Below are 25,517 nucleotides of genomic sequence, written 5' to 3'. Positions count from 1 at the left end.
GATCTAAGCATATTATAGAGACAGACAAACGGGAAAGCGAATTTGTTTTATGTAGTGATGATGAGGACCTGTTACACCTAGGTACCTACGCAGCCAGGTATGTACTTTTCGTAAGAATCCAGAGGTGTGATATGATAGATAAGTACGTGTGGATGAGCGGCGGCTGCCTTGAAGTCATCGTGTTCTTGTGAAGATGCCCAAGATAAGCTGTGTCTTGCTGTGTCGGTTTGACTAGCGACTTCAAACTACCATGTTGGGAATGGCTAGATGATATTTCATGTTTAGATGCAGATAGGTTTTATAGAGTAACTAGCGGCCGCCCGCGACTTCGTACGCGTGGACCTCGTTTTACCCCCGTTGGATATCATGTTGATAGATGGTGTTTCACTGTTTCCCCCGCATGAATATTTACGAACGTCAAAGACAGTAGTTTGTTTTGCGCTGTAGATTTTAACCAATGACGATAGATGGCGCTTTTAAGACACGTCTTATTTATTTATTGAAATTGATTTGTCACATATCGTCATAAATTATAACCTATATGTTAATCTGGGTTATAAAAAATAATACTGTAAAGTTTCAAAAAAAAAAGAGTAACAAACATCCAGACATCATGACATCCAAACTTTCGCCTTTATAATATTAGTAGGATAATACTGTAACAGGTGGAGTGTAACTAGAAAAATCTTTATAAGACCCAACATACAAATAAATAAGAGTGATTTTCAGAACTGCGCATGCCAACAGTACATTCAACCTTGGACATTTTACTCTAGTCGCAAACTAAGCTTGTTCTGTCGCTAAGAAAGGTTTTACAGGAACCCGCTTAGCCCATTTTCCCAGTATCGTTTTTGTCCCATAAACTAGAAAACGAGCGATTTTGGGAACAGAAACGCAACGTGAAAAAAATAAAGAGAGGGAAGAAAAATAGTAATAATTATAAATAGTAATAATAAGGCAGTCCAAAGTTCGAACGCGAGCGAAGCCAGTCAAAACCTAGTCTAAAATGAAACGCATACTGTAATTACATTCTTTTAATCGTGCTTGAGCGACGGGTAACAAAATCATACAAAATTGTATGTATACATAACGGTGGTGTACGTAACAATATATTACAAAATATAACACGCTGTATATCATATTAACATTTTATTCATATTGTGTGTATATTCATTTTGTTTATAATGATTGAGTACATTTGGCTAGCACTAGTGAAATTAATATTATCACCCTATATATTTTCATCTCACTGTAACTCAGTTAACATTAACTATATTTCTATGCTATCATTACAATATGTTTAGTTAAACAAGTTGAATACAAGTTAAAAACAAAATATTACAATAAATATTCGGAAGATCATTTACAATAATGTATTAGGCAAGTTTAAACAAACTCGGTTTAAAATAATTGACGTCAAACGTTAACATGACGGCTGAAACGATACCAACTTATACAGGGTTGCTAAGAGATACATGAAAACAATAACGCTTGTCGCACACCTATTTAAACTAATCAGATAGTTAAATGCGAGGTACCTGACTCTCTCATTTCGCGGTAAAACGAACCAATGCCGAAAATATTATGACGATTGACGACAAAACAACGCAGCATCAGTTGAATTAATGATGATAATACTTCCGCTTATGTGTGCGACAACCTTAAACCATGCAACCCGGTCGAAACGTCAGGCAAATACAGGTAAAATTTAAATGTTACCTATCCGCGTTTCGCGTTAAAACCTTTTTAAATTAATTCAATTAAGCAACGCGAATTAAAATTAACCTTAAACCATCACTTTAATAAATACACAGCATATGTTTTATTACCATCATATCACAGAACAATTTACACGGTGTTGTCATATATTGATTACAATTAGTGTCCGACCGAATATGGATTTTCAGCCGAAAACGGAAACGAAAACGAAGCTTCGGCTGCAGTGTCATTTTCGGCCGAAAACGAAAACGAAAATGACCTTCAACTCTCAAATTTCAATCTGTGATCAAATAATATCTTGAAAACAATATGAAATTACCTATGCAAAAACTTTGAAAACCATTCATGTTTTGACCAAAAACATAATGACGTTTGACATTTTGATAAAGATTGATCAAAGAAAACCGGCATTAACACAAAAAAAAATATTATGAATTCTTAGTAGGTACGTAGAATATTATTTCCGGTGTATATTGAAATATTGGGAAGTGAAGAAGAAATAAAGGGTGTCCAGTGGGAATTTTTCAACTTCAAAAATGAATACAAATAAATCTTGAATTTTTTATTATTTATTACTAATGCAAAATGGAGTTTAACAATGCGGATTGCAATGTCGTTTAAATGATGCCTGTTTTACTATAGACACTCTCACAGCCGGACCCTTACATTCTCAACTATGCGAATGCAAATCGTGCTAATAATTTTCCAGCAACTTCACGGCGGATATTTTCTTACAGAACCTGAATTATTTAAGGATAGTTTGCTGTCAACTTTTGATTTGAGATATCCCCACAAGAGAAAGTCGCACAGTGAGAGATCTGGTGACCAAGGCGGCTAGGGTATGTCTCTGTACTTGTAATAATCAACAAAATAAAATAGTTTTGAAAAAAAATAAAATAGTCCTCAGTGTCTCCATCGAGGTCCTCTCCGTGTGTGGTGAGACACCTTCTTGCTGAAATAGAGTTCCGTAGTTGTCCGGGATGCAGTTGCAGTTGTGGTATCCGACATTCATCGATCATTCGACAATACATTTCAAATACTTATTGCTCAACTGCGAACGCTCTGTAGGCTCCCGATCAGTGAATCATGGCGTATTTCAAATCCGCATTAGACTCTATTTTGAAACAATTAAATTTAATGTAAACTCTTTGGTTTTATTTGTATTCAATTTTGAACTTGGAAAATTCTCGCTGGACACCCTTTACAACGTAACCTCACTTCACAACTTCAAAAGAGTGTGTCAATACCGCGTCCGTTCAAGTCTGATTGGAACCATGAGTGCACCAGATTCACACCCGAAGATATCGGAACGATAAACGTCACTATCTTATTCACGTATTTCTGATATTCGGTTTGGCCGAAGCTTCGGCTGGTTTTTTGCCGAAAACGAAAATATGGCCGAATGTCCATTTTTTGGCCGGAAATGGCCGAAAACGAATATTCGGTCGGTCACTAATTACAATGTGGATTAAAAGGCACCCGGTACGTAAAATATTGTTTTCTTGGTGTCAAATAATCGATAGGCTTAAGTAAATTCCTCCCTAGCCTTGCTGAGCCCAATTTCTGTAAAGGTATTTCACATTTTCACGTGAAATAGGTTTGGTTGTGATTGGGATTATTTATAGAGGTTATCCATTCGATTATAACATCCTGTATAATGAAACTATTAGTCGCTTACTCGATTACTGTCATTGCGACTAATCGCAATGAACTGATATACTAACGGCTTTCTATTTATACAACCTTTAATAAATTAACATAAATAAGTGTTACAGTAGTCAAAGACCGAAAATGAGTTGGGTGTTGTTGACGTACGCTGATTTACAATTTATTATTCACACAGAAGCGTTATTTCGCAATTAAATATGTTTTTAATCTATTTATTTTGAGAACGGGAAGTTGAAATGATATTAACTTTATTCGGTCTTTGACTATAAACAAATACAACCTCATCAAATCATCACGGTCTTGCCTAGCGGATTTTTCAGGAACTAAATTCAGCGGCCAATAGATGGCGTTAAAACAACATTTTAGTTCCTCAAAAGTTCTCCAGTTCATTAGATCTCAGTAATTTTGAGGAACTAAAACCACCAATAGATGGCGTTAAAACTGCATTTTAGTTCCTTACAAGTCGTCGGTTGATAGCTTCCCTCGTACTTGCCTTTATTATGAGGGTAGGAGGCCCTGTCCTCGCTTCCACTGCGCGCCCTGACGGCGGTTGTGGTTTCCGCGCGAGGACTTGTGCTTCTCTTTCTTGTCTCTGTTGTGGAGGACGTCTTTGTCTTGCCCCTGGCCTTTGGGTTTGCCTGTTACGTCCATGTTCCTGTAAAAAGATAAGTGTTTGAGGGTTAGCTTTGAAAAGCGTCATTGAAGATTATAGGATTATGAAATTAAATGCTACTAATTTTACACTGCTGGATAAAGCCCTCTCCACTACAAAGATTTTAGTAATGACCGGTCCTACGCTTCTTACACACAGGCGGTTCCCGCGACCATCAGTCCACCGACGCGACTGGCAGGCCTACCTACAAAATACGTCTTCCAGCGCCGTCGCCAATCGAGATTTTGCCGCAAAATGCCATCAGTTCTACGAGCTATGTGCCCCGCCCACTGCCACTTATGACGCAAATTACTTTGGTTTTCCTACGGATGTTTGCATTTCCGAACCGATCACGCAAGGAAAGTCTTATCTTGTTAGACTGGTGCAGGATTTCGAAATCCTGTTGGCTCCCCCAGGGGGGTCAAACAGGGGAGACAACAGGACTGCACCGTTAGACTTGAGACACTGTGGTATTTTGGACGAGAAGATAGATGCCATTAAATAAAATCTTACTTAGCCGGCGGCGGTCGGTGTCCGCGCCCGCGCCGCGCGTTGTAACTCGCTTCTCTCCGCGCGCGGATCTCTTCAGGGTTGACGCAGAAGTCCAGTTTGTTCCTATTACTGCTGCTCGGCTGCTCAGTATTCGGTTCTGATTCTTCTTCAGACTCCTCCTGAGATTGAAACATAGATGTAAAGAAATAAAACTTCACATGCGTTTTTTTTTGTTAATGTGAAATTAATTAATGATTTTTTTATTAATTTTAATCATCATCATTTCAGTCATAGGACGTCCACTGCTGAACATAGGCTTCCCCCAATGATTTTCACAATGGCCGGTTGGTGACGGCCTGCATCCAGCGCCTTCCTGCTACCTTTATGAGGCCAGTGATCCACCTTGTGGGTGGTTTAATCAAAATCTTGAAATTTCATCATTTTGTGTTACTTTTGTTTACTCTGAGCACTATGTTAAGTTCTCACAATGGTCTGTGGGAACCTTTAGTTTCCGCGACTTGACTGCGTGTCTCATCTCGTCAAAGGCGGGCACTGTTAGAGGTAAGATAACCAGTTCCTCCGTGGTTGAGGATTCCGGATGAAGCTCGCTTCCACCTTCGGCCTGATCGTCACTTACCATCAGGTAAGATACATGCCAAGAGCTTCCTCGTTGTGGATAAAAAAAATACTACGTTTTGTGGTTTAGGTCGCTACTCGATAACTTTTTTGCCCTTGCCCATTTATTTCGCTGTCAGTATAGACATTTTGCTTTATAGGCAGCCTATTCTCTAACCCCCTTACTAATAAAAAGTTACACAGTTGTTGAACACTGTTTTAAAATGACATTTCCATACTAAACGTCACTTTAAAACACTGTTCAACGAGCGTGTAAGTTTTATTAGTAAAGGGGTAAGTATCGTAAGTTGTGCTTACTTCGGCCTCCCTCCGCTGTGATTGCTGCAGAGCGCGTGGCGTGACGAAGGGTCTTCGCGTGTCGTCACCAGCGTCGGCGGCCGCCACGCCGTCCGAATCATATGTATCGTCGTACTCGTCTGAGTACATTGCTTGTTCGTCGCACACCATGCTGCGGGCAATATTATTATTAAGGTTAAAAAGTAGCCCATCTAGGTGTTGGCGAATAAACTACAATTTGAATATGAACCTAAAACGTATCTGCATAAGGCATACAGTATCGCATACCTATAACCCAAGCATATTAGTCGCTTACTTTGGGGTTAGATGGCGCTGTGTGAAATTGTCCAAAGATATTTATTTATCGTCTCTTCGGAGTACATAGCTTCCTTCGACACTCACAATGTAGCGGGCAATAGTTGAATAAGAAGGGAAAAACAGGCTAAGGGTAACACTTGAAGGTTATTGCTTCGGGCAAATGTAATGCTGAAAGTACACTATCGGGAAATTGGCCAAGCCGCATCAATGTGAACACATACTTGACAAGTTTCTTTTTGCTGGGTATGTTAATATTGATGCAGAATCCTGCATAGTGACTTTCAGCAAAAGGTCATCAAAGGAGAATAGCCTGAGGGGTAACACCTATGCTATGGGTTATTGCTGTACGCAAATGTAAACGTTGGCGTACAAATGAATATGAACAAGCCTAAAACTATAAAATAAAACAGAGGTGGAATTGTGTAAAGCAATCGTAATCATTTGACAGTTCATAACGTACGATAAAGTCAGTTAAACAAAGCGTTTGACAGAATAATCGTACGTTATGAACTGTCAAATGATAACGATGGCTTTTCATAATTCCACCTCAGTTCCTGTTAACACATGGTCTTGAAACTTACTTGTATTTGCTATAAATGTCCGCCACCCTCTTAACCTCCGTCTTATCATCCAGCAGATCCTTCAGGTCCTTATATTTCTCCCTCTTCTTCCCTCTGTGCACTCTGCTGAGGTCTACGTCGTCTCGCGTCATGATGTCGAACTCGTCGCCGTCGAAGACGTTCAGTCGATTGATGCCGGTTTCTAGGTACTTATTGTCGACCGGGTCTTCAGGGATTATGGGCAGGTTTTGGTCTATACCTGAGAAATTTAATGAGGTTAAGAATCAGGCAAATTTTAAGGTAAAATGTAATAAATAAATATATTCAAGCCCGTATTCACAAACATTACTATGAGCTCTCACAGTGCGCGTGGACGAACAGCGTGACACACGAACCAATCACAGAGCTCTATTCAAAGCTGTGCGTTCGATTTGCTGCTTCACTTAAGCAAGCATCGTTTCTGAATACGGGCGTTAGTTATTGATTGATTAGTTAGTAATTTGTATTTTGATTAAATAAGTGTATATTGATACTGCTACGAATACGTTACGTTTTAAAATATCAAATGCGCTAAAACCATGTTACATTCACTGGAAAGTTCTGGACTAAACTCTAAAGGATGACTCTTATAATATGGCAGATGCTTGTACCTGACCATTACATATCTAGCAGGCAAAGTAACCATGTGAATATGTCTTAATTCTTAAACATATCAATATTTTATGGGGCATCTACAAAATATAATTTGATTCATTCATACCTCTCAAAGGCTCCGCTAAATTGTCTTCTAAAATACTATTAATAACTCTAGCCGCATTAAATCCATAATGCTTCAAACATTTCAATATGAACCCATCGCCCAAATGAGGCAGTATATCCTTCACTTCGCTTATCAACGACTCCTCTTTCACACTGTCGGGTATTTCGTTGTCTCTGGTCGGTTCAGGCGAGTTGTCTGTGGTTTCCGCGTGGCCGTTGGTTATGGTTCCGTTTGTAAGGGCACTTTCGGGTATCGGCTCGTCGAGGTTTGAGTATATTGCTTGTAGGATGAAATCAGTCTTTACGGTATCACTGAGGTGGGTTTAAGAAATTATTGGGATGTAAGAGCGTACTTATTCAACTAATAAACGTTTATCGCATTGATAAGAGCTACATAATACTTGCTTAAGAAACAAAGTAAAATAAATATTTTAAAAAATGGGGCCCTTGACGTCACATTAAGTTTGGGAAGGCCTGATCTATGGCTTTAATCTATGAAATGGTAGAGACGGAGTCTGCACATATAAGCGAACTACATGAGCATTGGTCGAATAGGTTACTAAGGCTCACCGGCTCTTGCCTCTGCTCAATAAGACGGAGATTGGTGGATTTTTAGTCCCCCCCTTCTGGAGGGGAGAGCCCCACATAAGACTATATTGATGACAAGGATGCGTGGTCAGTTCAGTCTGCACATATTTGATGTACTTAAATTTGACTATTCTTACCGTTAGATAATTCCTGGCAATAAGTGGTGACTGAGTTTGTTCCGGCGTTTCTTCTCAGCACTTGCCATATGTTTGTCTCGAAGCGCTGGTAGGGCCCAAAAGATAAGGAGACATGTAAAGTGCCCCATAAGGGCTACCTTTTCTTTTTTTTATTATTTTCTATTGACGTTCATAAGTGCCACTTGTGGTCTAAACTGAATAAATATTTTTGATTTTGATTTTGATAACCCGTCGCTTTACCACAGTGGCGGGTATGCAACTTAGTGAATTTTTACCACCTAAAATAAAAAAGGGCTTAATCTATAAAGCCTCTGTAAACCTGCAGTGTTAAGCCCACGGGCATAACATAACAAGTCCAAATTTTTCATTGTTTTGGACCTAAGACAAGGGAATAAAGTTCAAAATATGGTGGGAACTATTTTCCCACTGCCGTATAAAGGGTTAATCAAAGGATACATGTCGGGGCAGGCCTGGCGCAGCAGCTCGAGGTCGTCGTGCACCGGGTAGCAGGCGTGGTAGTCCTTGATGAGCAGCTTCTCTGATAAACCGTCCAGCATGACGGCTAAGTACTCTTCTACTAGCAGGGGGATGTTGCCTCTGGAACAATAAAATGCATAAAATTAAATTAAATCTATTGATTTTCTCTTTTACGCATCCCGATTGTTATTATGTTTTATTACTAGGCCTGTACATCTCCCCGAGTAGGCATCGAAAACAAAAAACGTGCGGGAATAAAACAAGGGATTCACGAGCGAGCAATGAATGACGCGCGCGCGTATTTTTCACCCATTGTAAAAAAAAATGTTCTAAAAAGTCCAAAAACATTTTTTTTCTTTGTTACGGTTATTTCATGGAACAAATTTGCTTATAGTATGGGACTGATTGCAGATGAGAACAAAAAAGAACCTTGCTACGGGTTCGAGAACTAAATAAAAATTTAATCACAATACTTACTCGCCACTAAATATGTCGTTCTTATACACAGCCAGCACTTCTCTGAATATGTCAATGAGTTCTGCGCGCGCGTCGTCGATGTATCCCTCGACTTCTACTGACGTCACGCTGGTGGGGTCGCCGACCTCTTGCAGCTTCACGTATAGAAGCCCACCTAGCGCTTTGTTTTACACCGTATTTTGAATTTTAGTGCCATATTAATAGGGCCGAAAACAACTAACTAAAAGGTTAAACTTAATACTCACTCGCCACTAAATATGTCGTTCTTATACACAGCCAGCACTTCTCTGAATATGTCAATGAGTTCTGCGCGCGCGGCGTCGATGTATCCCTCCACTTCTACTGACGTTACGCTGGTGTGGTCACCGACCTCCTGCAGCTTCTCGTATAGACACCCACCTACCCTCTTATTTTTCTTCATATTTAGAACTTTATTGCCATATTTATAAGTGCGAAAACTGCCATTTTTTACTAGCTGCGTTGTGGGTTTAACAACTAAATAAAAGGTTAAACCTCATACTCACTCGCCACTAAATATGTCGTTCTTATACACAGCCAGCACTTCTCTGAATATGTCAATGAGTTCTGCGCGCGCGGCGTCAATGTATCCCTCGACTTCTACTGACGTCACGCTGGTGTTATTGTCAACTTACCTTTTTATTTTCACCACATTTTGAACTTTAATGCCATATTTAAAAGGGCCGAAAACTGCTTTTTTACTAGCTAATACTCACTCGCCACTAAATATGTCGTTCTTGTAAACAGCCAGCACTTCTCTGAATATGTCAATGAGTTCTGCGCGCGCGGCGTCGATGTATCCCTCGACTTCTACTGACGTCACGCTGGTGGGGTCACCGACCTCTTGCAGCTTCTCGTAAAGCAGCGGGATGCCGTGCTCGTACAGCTGGACTATACTAGAAAGAAAGCCGTCTATTTAATCATCTTCATCGTCTGGTCATTTAGTTTTCAATGCGTCGTTTTGATACTATGGACGAAATGATACTGTAGACGTAATGCCACTATGGACCTTATGCACCAGAAGGCAGGAATATGATTAGGCTTTAGTCTCATATTAAACGCTATACACGGCGTACGTCAGCGTTTGAAAGGGACCACAACAGTACATTTCTAAAGTAAGAATTGTGACGTTGTACACGGCCTGCAGCGTTTATAGGAGACCACAGCCTTACCAGACCTTCTCTAATTTAGCAGTAGCAAATGGAGGATTTGTTAAGAGTCAACGAAACCAATAACTAACGAAGAGTTACTTGTCTAAACACGGAATCAAAGACAATATTTAGAAATTTTAGAATAGCAAGTATTATAAATACACCACTTTTGTATAACTTTTGATAACAGTTTTTTAAATTATTTGATAATAACTCATTACATAACAACTTTTATTTTCTTTTCTTGAATTCAAACATTGACATACATTCAGCCTAAATGCAGTACATCTACCGTGACATTAAAGACCTTACTCACCTAATAATAAAGTTTGCTTTCCTCAATATCTTCACGCTTTTAGGGTAGACTTCCACAAACACCCTCAACGTCATGGCCGTGTCCAGCAGATGTATGACCAAGTCCTTCAGCACTTCGAAGGTGATTTTGTCCTGGTTCTTTGTGTTGGGAGGCCTGCGGATCTCGCCGAAACCTTTGAACGTTTCTGGAAGGTTCGGGGGCCCTTCGCAGTCGTAGTTTTTGTTCACTTGCAGTATTATATATTTGAAAGCCTGAAACGTAAATACAAAACAACTTTGTTTACTGGGATCTAAAAAAACTCTTGGTAATACTTGATGCTTTTATTCAGCATTGGACGTTCATTGGTTGATACAATTATACAAAGTAACGAGACAGTCTCCGTCAGATGAAGTGATGAAGAGGAAGAAAATCGAAAAGTTGTAGATTACCTCCATTACAAACTCTTTGGTCATTCATGCTAACAAGCCTTTTAGCGGGGAAAAAATCTTGGAATTTCGAGAGCTGGTTATCGGGCTCTCTTCATTGCATGGATAAGGCACTAAAATAGCCCCGGCGCTCCGTCACTCGCCATAGCTTTTTAGCTCGCCTACGGAAAGCCAAACAGTCTTTGGCCGCCTTCACATTAGGGCGTAAGAAGCGCGACAGCAGCGTGGCAGCGGCATCTGCTGTCATATAGTATGAAATTATCGGCAGCGCGTCTGTCGCGTATTTGTCGCGCTGCTAAAGTCGCCTAAATTTGAAAGCGCTCTTTAACGTCTAGCGTGTTAACAGTACCAAGCTCACCTCTTTAACAAAGGCCACAGCGGCGGCAGTGTCCCCTTCATATTTGGGCTGTATGCTGAACACGCAGCCCAGCAGCCTGGCCACGTGGCGCGGGTTGTCCGCGCCATACACCAGGCACAGGTCCCACACGATGGGGATCGTGAACATGAAGTTGTTGTATTATGTCTCCGGAGAACGTAGTGAGCAGGCTTCCCACTAGGTGGACGTAGGCTTCCCATTAGGTGGACGCAGGCTTACCACTAGGTGGACGCAGACTTACCACTAGGTGGACGCAGGCTTCCCACTAGGTGGACTGATGATCTAATGAAGGTCGCGGGAAGCTCCTAGATGAGGACAGCGCAAGACCGGTCGTTGTTGAAATTCTTGAGGCCATTTTCCAGTAGTGGACGTCCATTGGTTGAAACGAACGAATAAACTCGAGTCTTTGTCATGAATTCCTTGCTTATCCATGCTAGCAATATCCCCTTTTTAGCGGGGAAAAAATCTTGGAATTGCAGGAGCTCGTAGTGGCTCCCTTTATTTCATGGATAAGAAATACCCACTAAAATAGCCCCGGCCTCTGTCACCCGCCTTAGCGCCTCAGCGCCTTAGCTTGCCTATGGGAAGTAACAGTATGTACCAAGCTCACCTCTTTAACAAAGGCCACAGCGGCGGCAGTGTCCCCTTCGTATTTGGGCTGTATGCTGAACACGCAGCCCAGCAGCCTGGCCACGTGGCGCGGGTTGTCCGCACCATACACCAGGCACAGGTCCCACACGATGGGGATCGTGAAGATGAAGTTGTTGTGTAATGTGTCTGTCGGCCGTTTGGTGTAGTGGTTCAGAACGGACTACTATGCCGAGAAGTCCCGGGTTCGATTCCCGGCCGGGCAGAAATTGAAATGATGAATTTTAATTTCTGTGACGGGTCTGGGTGTGACTATGTATAATATTTATGTATTTAAAAAAAAAAGTATATAAGTAGTATATCCGTTAAGCTAGCACCCATAACACAAGCATTAAGTTGCTTACTTTGGGGCTAGCTGGCGCTGTGTGAAATTGTCCAAAGATTTATTTATTATTTAATGTCTCCGGGGAACGTAGTGTGAGCCATTTACTCAATGGACTGAAAATCTAGGTCACGAGAAGCATTTGGGTGCAAGCAGAGCGGCGAAAAATGGAGTTTAGGCAAGCCACCCATTTGATGGATTGACGATCAGGGGAAGCACCTGGATGCAGGCAGCGCAAGACCAGGCGTTGTGGAAATCCTTGAGGACTTTTGTCCAGCAGTGGACGTTCTTTGGTTGATACGATTATACGAAGGAACGAGACAGTCTCCGTCAGACGAAGTTGTAGATTGTCTCCATTACAAACTCTGGTCACCCATGCTAACAATACCTTTTTAGCGGGGAAAAAAATCTTGGGATTTCGAGAACTGATTACGGGGCTCCGTTCATCGGATAAATAAGGCATACCCACTAAAATAATCCCGGCGCTGCGTCACTCGCCTCAGCGCCTTAGCTCGCCTATGTAAAGCCAAACAGTCTTTGGCCGCCTTCACATTAGGGCGTAAGAAGCGCGGCAGCAGCATTTTTATAACGTGAAGGCGAAATTATCGGCAGCGCGTCTGTCGCGTGTTTGTCGCGCTGCTAAAGTCGCCTAAATTTGAAAGCGCTCTTTAACGTCTAGCGTGTTAACAGTACCAAGCTCACCTCTTTAACAAAGGCCACAGCGGCGGCAGTGTCCCCTTCGTATTTGGGCTGTATGCTGAACACGCAGCCCAGCAGCCTGGCCACGTGGCGCGGGTTGTCCGCACCATACACCAGGCACAGGTCCCACACGATGGGGATCGTGAAAATGAACTTGTTGTATAATGTCTCCGGAGAACGTAGTGAGCAGGCTTCCCACTAGGTGGACGCAGGCTTCCCACTAGGCGGACGCAGATTTCCCACTAGGCGGACGCAGATTTCCCACTAGGTGGACTGATGATCTAGTCTAGGTCAAGGGAAGCACCTGTATGCGGGCAGCACAAGACCGGGCGTTGTTGTAAACCTTGAAGCCATTATCCAGCAGTGGACGTCCTTTGGTTGAAATGAAGGAACAAACGAGATAGACATGAATTCCTTGCTTATCCATGCTAGCAATACCCCCTTTTTAACAGAAAAAAATCCTGGAATTGCAGATTCCTGCAATGGTAACGGGTCTCTCTTCATTGCATGGATAAGGAATACCCACTAAAATAATCCCGGCGCTCTGTCTCTCGCCATAGCTTTTTAGCTTGCCTATGGAAAGCCAAACAGTCTTTGGCCGCCTTCACATTAGGGCGTAAGAAGCGCGACAGCAGCGCGGCAGCAGCATTTTCATAATGTGAAGGCAGGCATCCGCTGTCACATAGTATGAAATTATCGGCAGCGCGTCGGTCGCGTGTTTGTCGCGCTGCTAAAGTCGCCTAAATGGCAATGCCAGATTTTGTATGGAAGGTGGCGTCTTTTTTTTTTCGCGCGGCCATCGACCAAACTTGGTTTTTTGATTACAAAATAGTGTAATAAACCACATATATACAACCAGAAATTGCAACAAAATATTGCGCTATTTTTTTATTGCGCTGATTCTGCTGCTTATTGATGTCTGGAGCCTTTAATGGATGGTATTGTTTGTTTACACATACAATGTCACTATTTTGTTGCAACTTCTTACAAAACTTGCGCGCAAAGAGCAAATCTAGTATGAAAATCATCAAACTTCTAATGCTCGTAACTCTGTTCAGACTGAGTTTAGAGGTATACATGTCATAGTAAGTTTGGTTTATTACACTATTTTGTAATCAAAAAACAAGGTTTGATTGATGGCCGCGCGAAAAAAAAAGACGCCAATTTCCAGCATTGTCTTTTGAAAGCGCTCTTTAACGTCTAGCATGTTAACAGTACCAAGCTCACCTCTTTAACAAAGGCCACAGCGGCGGCAGTGTCCCCTTCGTATTTGGGCTGTATGCTGAACACGCAGCCCAGCAGCCTGGCCACGTGGCGCGGGTTGTCCGCACCATACACCAGGCACAGGTCCCACACGATGGGGATTGTGAAGATGAAGTTGTTGTGTAATGTCTCCGGGGAACGTAGTGAGCAGGCTTCCCACTAGGTGGACGCAGGCTTCCCACTGGGTGGACGCAGGCTTCCCACTGGGTGGACGCAGGTTACCACTAGGTGGACGCAGGCTTACCACTAGGTGGACGCAGGTTACCACTAGGTGGACTGATGATCTAGTGAAGGTCGCGGGAAACTCCTAGATGAGGACAGCGCAGGATCGGGCGTTATTGAAATTCTTGATGCTTCTGTCCAGCAGTGGACGTCCTTTGGTTGAAATGAAGGAGCAAACGAGATAGTCTTTGTCAAGAATTCCTAGCTTATCCATGCTAGCAATACCCTCTTTTTAACGGAAAAAAATCTTGGAATTTCGAGAACTGATTACGGGGCTCCGTTCATCGGATAAATAAGGCATACCCACTAAAATAATCCCGGCGCTGCGTCACTCGCCTCAGCGCCTTAGCTCGCCTATGTAAAGCCAAACAGTCTTTGGCCGCCTTCACATTGGAGCGTAAGAAGCGCGACAGCAGCATTTTTATAACGTGAAGGCGAAATTATCGGCAGCGCCTCTGTCGCGTGTTTGTCGCGCTGCTAAAGTCGCCTAAATTTGAAAGCGCCTCTTTAACGTCTAGCGTGTTAACAGTACCAAGCTCACCTCTTTAACAAAGGCCACAGCGGCGGCAGTGTCCCCTTCGTATTTGGGCTGTATGCTGAACACGCAGCCCAGCAGCCTGGCCACGTGGCGCGGGTTGTCCGCACCATACACCAGGCACAGGTCAGGTGTGGACAGGCTTCCTGCTCGGTGGACCGACGATTTTATGAAGTCCCAGGGAAGCAGCTGGATGCGAGCGGTGCAGCGGGAAACGTAGTTTAGGCAGGCCTCTCATTCGATGGACTGACGATCTAGTCTAGGTCAGGGGAAGCACCTGGATGCAGGCATCCTTGAGGTCATTGTCCAGCAGTGAATGTTCAAACGGCCACACAGTTAACTATCCATTTCCGTTTTTGCTCTCGCTCTCATCAAATGGTGATTCTTTGCAATAGAACGAGACGACATGACCGGCAATGGGTAGTTTACACTGTTGCCGATAGTTCATTGGTTGAAACGAACGAATAAACGCGATAGCTCAGCCATAATAATAAATAATAATATAGGAAAAAAGTCTTGGAATTGCAGGAGTTGTTAGTGGCTCCCTTCATTGCATGGATAAGGCATACCCACTAAAATAGCCCCGGCACTCTGCCACTCGCCTCAGCGCCTTAGCTCGCCTATGGAAAGCCAAACAGTCTTTGGCCGCCTTCACATTATTGCGTAAGAAGCGCGACAGCAGCGCGGCAGCGGCATTTTTATAACGTGAAGGTAGGCATCCGCTGTCATATAGTATGAAATTATCGGCAGCGCGTCTGTCGCGTGTTTGTCGCGCTGCTAAAGTCGTCTAAATTTGAAAGCGCTCTTTAACGTCTAGTGTGTTAACAGTACCAAGCTCACCTCTTTAACAAAGGCCACAGCGGCGGCAGTGTCCCCTTCGTATTTGGGCTGTATGCTGAACACGCAGCCCAGCAGCCTGGCCACGTGGCGCGGGTTGTCCGCACCATACACCAGGCACAGGTCCCACACGATGGGGATTGTGAACATGAACTTGTTGTAGAGAACGCAGTGCGATCTTATGAAGTTCCCGGGAAGCAGCTGGATGCGAGCGGTGCAGCGGGAAACGTAGTTTAGGCAGGCCTCTCATTCGATGGACTGACGATCTAGTCTAGGTCAGGGGAAGCACCTGGATGCAGGTATCCTTGAGGCTGTTGAAATCCTTGAGGCCATAGTCCAGCAGTGAATGTTCACACGGCCACACAGTTAACTATCCATTTCTGTTTTTGCTCTCGCTCTCATCAAATGGTGATTCTTTGCGATAGAACGAGACGACATGACCGGCAATGGGTAGTTAACACTGTTGCCGATAGTTCATTGGTTGAAACGAACGAATAAACGCGATAGTCTTTGTCATGAATTCCTTGCTTATCCATGATATTAATACCCCCTTTTTAACGGAAAAATCTTGGATTTGCAGATTCCTGCAATCGTAATGGGTCTCTCTTCATTGCATAAATAAGGCATACCCACTAAAATAATCCCGGCGCTGTCTCTCGCCTCAGCGCCTTAGCTCGCCTATAGAAAGCCAAACAGTCTTTGGCCGCCTTCACATTAGAGCGTAAGAAGCGCGACAGCAGCGCGGCAGCAGCATTTTTATAATGTGAAAGCAGGCATCCGCTGTCATATAGTATGAAATTATCGGCAGCGCGTCTGTCGCGTGTTTGTCGCGCTGCTAAAGTCGCCTAAATTTGAAAGCGCTCTTTAACGTCTAGTGTGCTAACAGTACCAAGCTCACCTCTTTAACGAAAGCCACAGCGGCGGCAGTGTCCCCTTCGTATTTGGGCTGTAAGCTGAACACGCAGCCCAGCAGCCTGGCCACGTGGCGCGGGTTGTCCGCACCATACACCAGGCACAGGTCCCACACGATGGGGATCGTGAAGATGAAGTTGTTGTATAATGTCTCCGCCATGAACTCCTTGCTCATCCATTGGGACTGGAAAAGGGAAAGTGAAATTCTACAAGTGTGTTACAATTACAGGCCAGATATGTACCATCCTAGACTGCATGCATCTCACTTAACACCAGGTGCGATTGCGGTCAAATACCTGCCTTGTCTAGCATAAAAAAAATAACTATGTAGCTAAAGGCCGGTCTGTGAGCACGTAGAATTTTGTCCAATGACCCCAAGCTACCCATCCTTATCGCTCGCGCGTAATTATATTGCTGTCGCGACTGTGCGACGGGCGCCCGCAGTGAGTGTGCGAGCGCGACAGCAGCATAATTACGCGCGAGCGATAAGGATGGGTAGCTACGTGCTCACAGACCAGACTATAGTAAATAAATAGACTGCTACGCTAAAACTCGCGCGGACGAACGATGCGTGTCTGTAGTATCGAAAAAATATACATGAACAGCGCAGTGTGGCGTGAACGTGTGATCACCCTCTCCGAAATTTTTAGGGATTCGTTGATTCATTCTGTGGTGTAGTGTGAGTTTACATCGTCGTGGTCATTTATGACGGATTGTACAGCGCCCCTAGTGGAAACTTTCAAGAACTAAAATCGTCAATCGATATCGAATGCGTTTGATTTAAACTCACACTACGCCCCCAGATAGAATCCTGCATCCACTTTTTACATCCTCACCTTACTCTCCTTATTGGTAGCTAGCCGACTAAACACGACAAGCACCAAACGTCTCGCCTCAGCATACGTCTTCCGCACGTCCCGTCCTTCGAGCGGGGGCGCGTAAGGTGGTGAAGCTTCCTGCAGGAACGAAGCTGTACTTGTTTTATGTCCTCACCTTACCTTGCTCTTTGTGTCCTCCTCACCTACTTTACTTGTGTCCTCCTCACCTACTCTCCCTGTGTCCTCACCTACTCTCCTTGTGTCCTCAACTACTCTCCTTGTGTCCTCAACTACTCTCCTTGTGTCCTCAACTACTCTCCTTCGTTCCTCACCTACTTTTCTGTATCCTCACCTACTCTTTTTATGTCCTCACCTACTCTTCTTGTGTCCTCAACTACTTTCTTTGTCTCCCTCTGCCTGTTGGTGACCAGCCTGTAGGAAAAAGCTTTGCTTCCTCACCTTACTCTCCTTATTGGTAGCCAGCCGACTAAACACGACCAGCACTAAACGCCTCGCTTCAGCGTACGTCTTCTGCACGTCCCGTCCTTCGAGCGGCGGCGCGTAAGGTGGTGAGGCTTCCTGCAGGAATGACACCAGTGCGTCCATGACTTGGGAGTGGTACAGGACTGTGCTCCAGAATCTGGGAACAGGTTAACTATCAGGCGTATCCTGTAATTTTTGCACGTCTGTGAGCAGACTAAACACATGATCCTATTTAATATTGTCACCCTGTATTACTGTGTTATTGGCAAATAAACGTTTTGAATTTGAATTAAGGCAGGCAAGTTTTTGTTGGCGGTCAAGCTGTAGATACTGGTTACACAGGAGTTACAGCAGTGGGAATGAGAAATGGATATAGTCCCATATCAGATAGGAAGTTGGGGACTTGAATGTAATAAAGACGAGACAACAACCGGGACAAGAGACCGGGATATAGACTGAGACAGGCGACATAGACCAACCAAAGCAAAGTAACGTTTGCGGTCTCCAGTCTTGTCGCTGCTCGGCGCGAAGTGTTGCTATGCTACTATGCTGCTTTTATTATAAATCTTAGGCCTGGTTCAGGCACAACAATAAATCGTACTAGGCAGTTCTCGTACATTTAAGTCAAATCTTAACCACACACGGGCACTTTTCATACATTTACGTCACACACATGTAACCTGCTTTGTTCTGTATAACAAAAAGAAAACAGTTATCACCTCATGAGAACGTACTTCATCAATGAGAACTACCCAAAAACAGCATGGTTATCACGCGCGTCTGAACAATATCGTACTAACTTGTGATGCTCCAAGCTAAGCAACCACTTGAGGTCGCTGATGTAAGCCTCAGCCTTCAGCTTCCACGCGTCCATAGCGCCCAGCAGCATGTGGCTGCCGGACGGTGGCCGCTCGTACAACGTCAGCTCACGTTTCTCCACCCAGTATTTGTCCTAAAAAAATTATTCAGACATCTAATTTTTATTTATTTCAAAAAAGGATTACTAAGTTTTAAGCACTGTATTTTGTTATAAGACCTTTATTTAATTTTATATGTACCTACACTTAGTGAGCAAATCTATACTTGTAATAAATCTGTAGAGAGGTCAATTCTGTACATGAAATAGGTATATTTTCAAAATAACTATCAGGGGGTGATTAGTGATCGATACTGATGCCAAAAATGCAATCAGTAAAATTTTTGTCTGTCTGTCTGTATGTTCCTTATAGAAACAAAAACTACTCGACGGATTTTAACGAAACTTGGTACAATTATTCTTCATACTCCTGGGCAGGTTATAGGATACTTAGGAATTCCCACGGGAACGGGCATTAGCGGGAAAATCCTTTTGTATGAAAAATCTAAACCGCTTAAGTTAGACGCTTGAAATTTGGCAAGCAGGTACCTTAGTAAACTTAAAGCTTAGTTATAACAGGATATTGCAAAATTCCTACGGGAACGGGAATTAGCGAGAATAAACATTTGTATGAAAAAATCTAAGCCACGTAACATAGACGCTTGAAATTTGGCATGCAGGTACCTTAGTAAATTTAAAGCTTAGTTACAACAGGATATTGCAAAATTCTCACGGGAACGAGAGTTAGCGGGAAAAAACATTTGTATGAAAATATCTAAACCGCGTAAGTTAGACGCTTGAAATTTGGCATGCAGGTACCTTAGTAAACTTAAATATTGCAAAATTCCCACGGGAACTGGAATTAGCGGGAAATTCCTTTTGTATGACTGACTCACTGACATACCCACGCACAGCCTAAACGGCTAAACGTAGGCACTTGAAATTTATAAGGGACGTAGCTTAGGTACCGTAGAGGTGCACTAAGAAAAGAATTCCCGAAATTCCCACAGGAACAGAAATTACCGGGAAAATCCTTTTGTATGAAAAATCTAAACCGCTTAAGTTAGACGTTTGAAATTTGGCATGAAGGTCTCTTAGTAAACTTAAAGCTTAGTTACAACAGGATATTGCGAAATTCCAACGGGAACGGGAGTTAGCGGGAAAAAACATTTGTATGAAAAAATCTAAACTGCGTAAGATAGATGAAGGGGGTAAAATGGGATCCGCGCGTACGAAGTACTAGCGGGCGGCCGCTAGTTAATAATATGAATATGAATTTTGTGAAGTAAATATTTTACAAGTCATGCAGTAATCATTTATTCAAAAAATATACTGTTTTATTATAGCTCATTAATTTTATTTACTATTAAAAGCTTTATTAATAAAATAATATTGTTGCCATTGCCAATAATGCAATTGGCACAATAGAGATTTATGTAAATTAAATAATTGCACCAAATGATTTTTTAATCATGTGCGAATATTAGTGATAACTGATGGTAAATGATTTATTTAACCTTTAACTGGTGACATGGTTTTTGTGTAACGTAACTGGTGACGTGCGGTCTGAGAGGCCGCTACCGTATCAAGACTGTAGCATAGAAACTAGGTAAGGTAGCATACCACAATCTTTAAAAACAGATTATTAGCATATAGAAGAATTAAATTTAAATAAAATAATAAACTCTAAATACAATTTTTAATGCAGAACTTGCTGTTAAATTATATGTAGTAATAAAAATCAAAAAACTAGAGATGAGATCGATAATCGCAAATAAGAAATTTAAATCAACAAATTATAACAAAATTTGTATTTTTTATTATAGTTCCAATGATAATCAATTTAAAAAAACCTATCACTTATAAGTAACCTATAATTTTAGAAAACTGGCAGTGGTGAAACTTTTGTATTTTTTATTGGCTGTCAGGACATTTATTGTTTGGCATAAGAGTGGACCGTCATTTTCACTTTCTGACTGATTCTCGTCAATTGGTCCTTCATCTTCAAAAACACTTTCTTCGGCTTCCGAGTCATGGTCACTTTGCTCCAGAACGATGTTTTCAGGAACATATTCGGCTTCTGACCCAATTGAGTCTTCCTTTTCCGGATATTTTTCAACTGGCGATTTTCAAGTCGTTTCATAAAGTATGGCACTATATTCCCAACTAATGATCCTAAGCTTCTTTTTTGGAGTTATTTAAGTATCAATTTCAAGTAAAAACTGTAAAAATACGAAAAAACTGTATGAAAAAAATGTCACGTAACTGGTGACATGCGGTCTGAGAGACCGCTGCTGAACTTTGCATCGATGTAACTTGCCGATTTGGAGCTGAATGATGCAAATATCCTTATCTACGCTACGGCGCACTAGACACAACTAAACTTGAAGCTACTGAAGCGGTGAAACATTGGAAGTACGGGGAAGGGGGTGAAACGATGTTTCACTGACGCCGCCCGGCCTGTGAGACCGCTTGTCACCAGTTAAAGGTTAACAAAGTTTGAAATGAATGACACCGGGATTCCCCTAATAATAAGATGTAGTGGTAAGGTTAGATTTATACTGGGACATGTAAAAGTGCTTTATAAAAAGTCTATTTGCAGAGAATATTAGACTTTTAGACCAGGTATTTTAGGTATTAGTATTTATTTAACAGGATTGCACACGCATTTCACAAGAATGTATCATAGTACTTACAAGAGCTTTGATTTCCTGGATAACGCCCGCATTTTTAACGGATATTGATAGTTTCTCCACTGGCAAATTCTCAGGGTTCTGTAAAAGAGTATTAGTATCAAAATCAAAATTTACCAATAACCAAAACAGCTTGGAAGAAGAGCAAGGTGCCTTACAGAAAATTCAACATTCTTGTTGGACATGTCCTTTTCTATCGCACCAATAAACAATACTATATTTTATTATGAACCAAAACACACTACGATTCTAATTCACAGTATTTTATTTATTAACTACTACTATATTTTTTTCAAGTAAAGTAAAATCGTCGACGAAATCAAATTCCAAAATTTTGACAGCTGGCATGGATTGACATTTCATTTCGTACATTTGACATTGACAGTTTAATGGGAAACGTTCCGTTTTTAGCTTTAGTTTCTTCTAAATTATCTTCTTATTGATAAATTCACACAGGCCAGACCTAACTGATGCAGAAGTAATAAATTTCAACTACACCACCTGCATCAGCTCATTAAGCCATTTTAATCCATTCTCACCCTGGTCCTCCTTTCCAACTTCTATCCCAAATTATTCATCCCCATGGCCATGAATACCGCTAAAGAAACTGAAACGTCAAAATAAACTGTCAAAAAAACACAACAACAGAAAATTTGAATTTAAATGAATTATTTCGTAATTTTGTTGGCTTATTTCCATTTAGAACTATGAATAGGCATGGATTTGATTCGAAAGTCAAGAAAACTCTTAACAGAAACTGTGAACAGAAGACCAAACCCCCAGCTCTCAAGGAAACATCAGTATTTGATATAGGCTGTTCCAACTTGCCAACTGCCGATCGAAGTTCACGGTCTTCTCAAAAAGAAAATCAATTGAATCAGCCTTCCTTGTGCTCTAGCGAAGCGTTGGCTCACTATTTAACTGATGTGAAGAAGTCCTTACCATCTCCTACGCCTCTTGAAGATATTGATAAATGTCAGTATAGCTCAAAGGTGAGTCACTAAAAAGATTTTAGTTCCACAATGTATGTTCAGGATTGCAATTAAGTACCTACTTATCTAGCAGGTAGTACTTCTAAAAGGCTATATTTAATAATAAGGGGAACTACCTTGACATCTCAAGTAAGGTAATGCAAAGGTTTTTTTACCTTAATAAACAGCCTAGCCTTAGTGTACATTATTGAAAAAAATATCTAATTTGTCTCTTTTCAGATGACGAAAAAATTAAATTTCCACTTCAATGATAGAATCTACAAAAACTTAATAGAACTTAATGCAAATGTTGAAGATTTGAAGACAAAGAGGGACAAGAGAGTCCATAGTGCAAGTTCCAGTAAACGGGATATGGAGCCCAATATAGAAGATTTTTACCAGGACGAAATTGAAAGTGACGTTATGCCAGTGATACCTGTAATAAAACCAAAATTCAAGCCAGTGAAGAAAGTTGAAAATGGACAGTTACATAGACTTATCGCATCCTTTGAAGATTTATGACCCAAAATAAAAACATGTCATGAACTTGTATGTTTTATTGCTGTTCCACATTTGTATGCACCACTCTTAGGTGCTCTGACAGCACCATATATTTTACATGGCAATATCAGTCTGAAGATTTCCTTTTTATTTTAAGATATTTGGGGAATCCCATGAAATTAACTTGTTTCATAGAGATGCTATAAAGCCTTCATCAGAGGAGAATCATGCCAGTTCTGAAGTATTTTTTCCGGGTGTTGTTTACAAAGCATAAGTGAGTAATATTTCAAGAGAAATAATTAAATAATACCTACTACTATGTGACCTATGACCCAAGATAACTGTAGTGATAATAAAAAATATTGTGTGTCAATTTATACACAAATTTACCCCAAATAAGGGTAAAATCTAAATTAATTTCAATAATACAATATTATTAGACTAAAGTCTTTAATCAAATAAAAAAAATATTATTCTTCCAATAATGAAGAACAATAAAACTTTAAGATGAGTTAAGTAAATTAGTGCAAGTTTAGGTTCTAATTAATATTACAGATCAGTTACTTAAGCAAAACCTAATAATCACAGAATTTCAATAGTGCAAGTAAGGTATTTTATAATAATAAGGCTATATACCTACCTACCTACTCGAACCTAACTACACCGTTCGCGTTGTTCAGATAAGTAATAAAAATGGGGTAATTCGTGTTTTATTTATTGCAATAAGCAAAATGGAAGGAGATTGAATAAAGATATCAAAACTGTTTGGGCCGTAGTTTTGCCTTGTCTCATTTTCATTTTGCCCAGTCCACGACTCCGCCTCGGTGCTTCCGAACGCGCCGACTCGCTCGCTCTGAAAGAAAGAGAGGTCCCATCTTCCATCTCTTCTTTCACCTGCATTTGCCAATAATTTTGATTCATTCACACTTCACTTCAGTCAATTTCTGACATCAGTCCGCTGTGGTTGTGTGCCGAGTTTTAGTGAAAATAAAATATAATATTTTTTATAACAGTACAGAACAAAAGAAATAAATCGCTATGGCTGAAACGGAAATATTATCTAATGCCAGTGAGAATAATAGTGATCAATTCTTTGAGGGAGTTGAGAAACTTATTGAGATATGGTTCACTCCCGCAAAAAATGCGGACCTAAGGAGGATTCCGCGGTAAGTGTCCAATTTTTATTATAATAATTATTGTATTTGACTAGCTCTATTTAATTCAATAAATTGCTCATGTAATAATGATGATTTTATGTGATAACAGTTAGGTTACCGGCACATTTTAGCCTTATCGAGTAAAAAACCTAACCGCGAAGTGTAGGTTCCAGGTTTTTATTCGTTGTTATTTTTCAATATTTGTTAAATGTAAGTTGCTAAAATCGTCTGTAAACAGAGCGAATGTGTGTGCTATTGTTGTGGAATGTTCTGGATCAGCTGTTTTAACTATTTTAAAGTAGGCTGGGCCGTGGTTGGGCTATCGCCTAGCGGGCCGGCCCACGCCGGTGGCGCGTGATTTTGAACTTCCTCAAGCAGGCACATTTTGATTTACTTATATCGTCACTCCATTGTATGTTCCCGTATGTCGATTTAATCTATAAACATTTGTTTAATGTCAATAATACGATAATTTTCATGCTTACAATGGCACAATAATTTATATTGTAGGTACTTTTTTTACGTTTAAAAAAGCACTGGTAAATCTACCTACATTATTCTTATTTTAGTGCACAAAGGTAGATTAGTAGCAAACTGAGCTACAAATTGCAATATAAATCATTACACTTTCCAACAAAAAATAATTCCTTTACATTCAATTTCAGTTTGAATTTTCTTTTAGCTTCATGATGCCTTAAATATTATTTTAAACAAATATTTCTGTATAAAATACTTATTTGAGCAATCTGTTATTTAAAAGAAGTTCATGTAATATTTTAATATTACTTCCAAAACCTGGATGTAGGTAGGTACACTAAAGACAATCTTCATGAAATATTTTCAGTAGATTGTTAACTTAATTTTTTAAGCATAGTTTTGGATAGGTTTACATAGACTATCTGTAAACTTTATTTATATTTACTCTTCTGATGAACTAACCAGTATTTTTTTTTGACAGCCAACAATGGGAGAAGGTGCTGAAAATTGTCCGCTGCGAAATTATCTCTTTCACACAGAGCGAGCAAGTCGACGCCTATGTTCTTAGGTAAGTCTTAATTATACGTATTTTATTCATCAAATGATAATTTACATTTCAAACTGTCATACCTACTTCAGTTTCAGCAGATATTCTAATAATGAGCAGTTACTTTTATATTGCAAAGTATTATTTTTTATTGTATGACAAAATTATTCCAAATGTAAAACACTAGCTAAACTAAAAAAGTTTTCAAAATAATTTTAATTTTCCTGCTAGTTTTAATAATGATTTTATGAATATCATTATTTACAACAACAATTCCCTGTAATCCGTCATTATTTTCGCTTATTATTGTCACCACTACACAGACGTGTTCAAACAGGTTCACTGATAACTGAAACTTTCCATGTATTGTTAGCACATAATCTTCTATGCTACGCCTATTATGTAACTAGCTCCTACCCGCGGTTCCGACCGCGTGGATTTCTTACGAATTATCGCGTGTCCCGTGTTCGAAATTACGAAATCACGAACAAAAAAATTCCTACCTAACATAATTTAATTCCAACGAAAAAG

At 40.9% G+C, this 25,517-nt stretch overlaps 3 protein-coding genes across 8 annotated transcripts in view; 2 read left to right on the top strand and 1 right to left on the bottom strand.

The window, feature by feature from the left end:
• Positions 1-3,177: 3,177 nt before the first annotated feature.
• On the bottom strand, positions 3,178-21,689 carry LOC114357790 (activating signal cointegrator 1 complex subunit 2). Its single transcript, XM_028311577.1, has 13 exons — positions 21,492-21,689; positions 21,337-21,414; positions 18,585-18,736; positions 17,761-17,941; positions 16,470-16,667; positions 10,245-10,495; positions 9,494-9,673; positions 8,262-8,402; positions 7,082-7,392; positions 6,343-6,580; positions 5,465-5,615; positions 4,553-4,710; positions 3,178-4,042 (listed from the first exon to the last, which is right to left on the bottom strand). Exons 1-13 carry the CDS (start codon positions 21,516-21,518, stop codon positions 3,886-3,888), a joined length of 2,223 nt encoding a protein of 740 aa, XP_028167378.1. The 5' UTR covers positions 21,519-21,689; the 3' UTR covers positions 3,178-3,885.
• Positions 21,690-21,938: 249 nt separating this feature from the next.
• On the top strand, positions 21,939-22,850 carry LOC114357792 (uncharacterized). Its single transcript, XM_028311579.1, has 2 exons — positions 21,939-22,325; positions 22,545-22,850. The coding sequence occupies exons 1-2, from the start codon at positions 22,041-22,043 to the stop codon at positions 22,824-22,826; spliced, it is 567 nt and encodes a 188-aa protein (XP_028167380.1). The 5' UTR covers positions 21,939-22,040; the 3' UTR covers positions 22,827-22,850.
• A 743-nt stretch (positions 22,851-23,593) lies between these two features.
• SamDC (S-adenosylmethionine decarboxylase) overlaps positions 23,594-25,517 on the top strand; it is a 26,940-nt gene continuing 25,016 nt past the window's right edge. For all 6 annotated transcript variants that reach the window (XR_003656329.1, XR_003656326.1, XR_003656325.1 and 3 more), the window contains exons 1-2: positions 23,594-23,971; positions 24,921-25,007. Coding sequence is in view for 1 of the 6 variants with exons in the window: in XM_028311578.1 (XP_028167379.1) it covers positions 23,844-23,971; positions 24,921-25,007 (215 nt within the window). In the remaining 5 variants the exon portion in view is untranslated. The remainder of the gene's footprint in view (positions 23,972-24,920; positions 25,008-25,517) is intronic.

Source organism: Ostrinia furnacalis, unplaced genomic scaffold, assembly GCF_004193835.3.
Source record: "Ostrinia furnacalis isolate ACB-3 unplaced genomic scaffold, ASM419383v2 OfSCF3352, whole genome shotgun sequence".
Lineage (NCBI taxonomy): Eukaryota > Metazoa > Arthropoda > Insecta > Lepidoptera > Crambidae > Ostrinia > Ostrinia furnacalis.
This window is presented reverse-complemented; position numbering and strand designations above follow the sequence as displayed.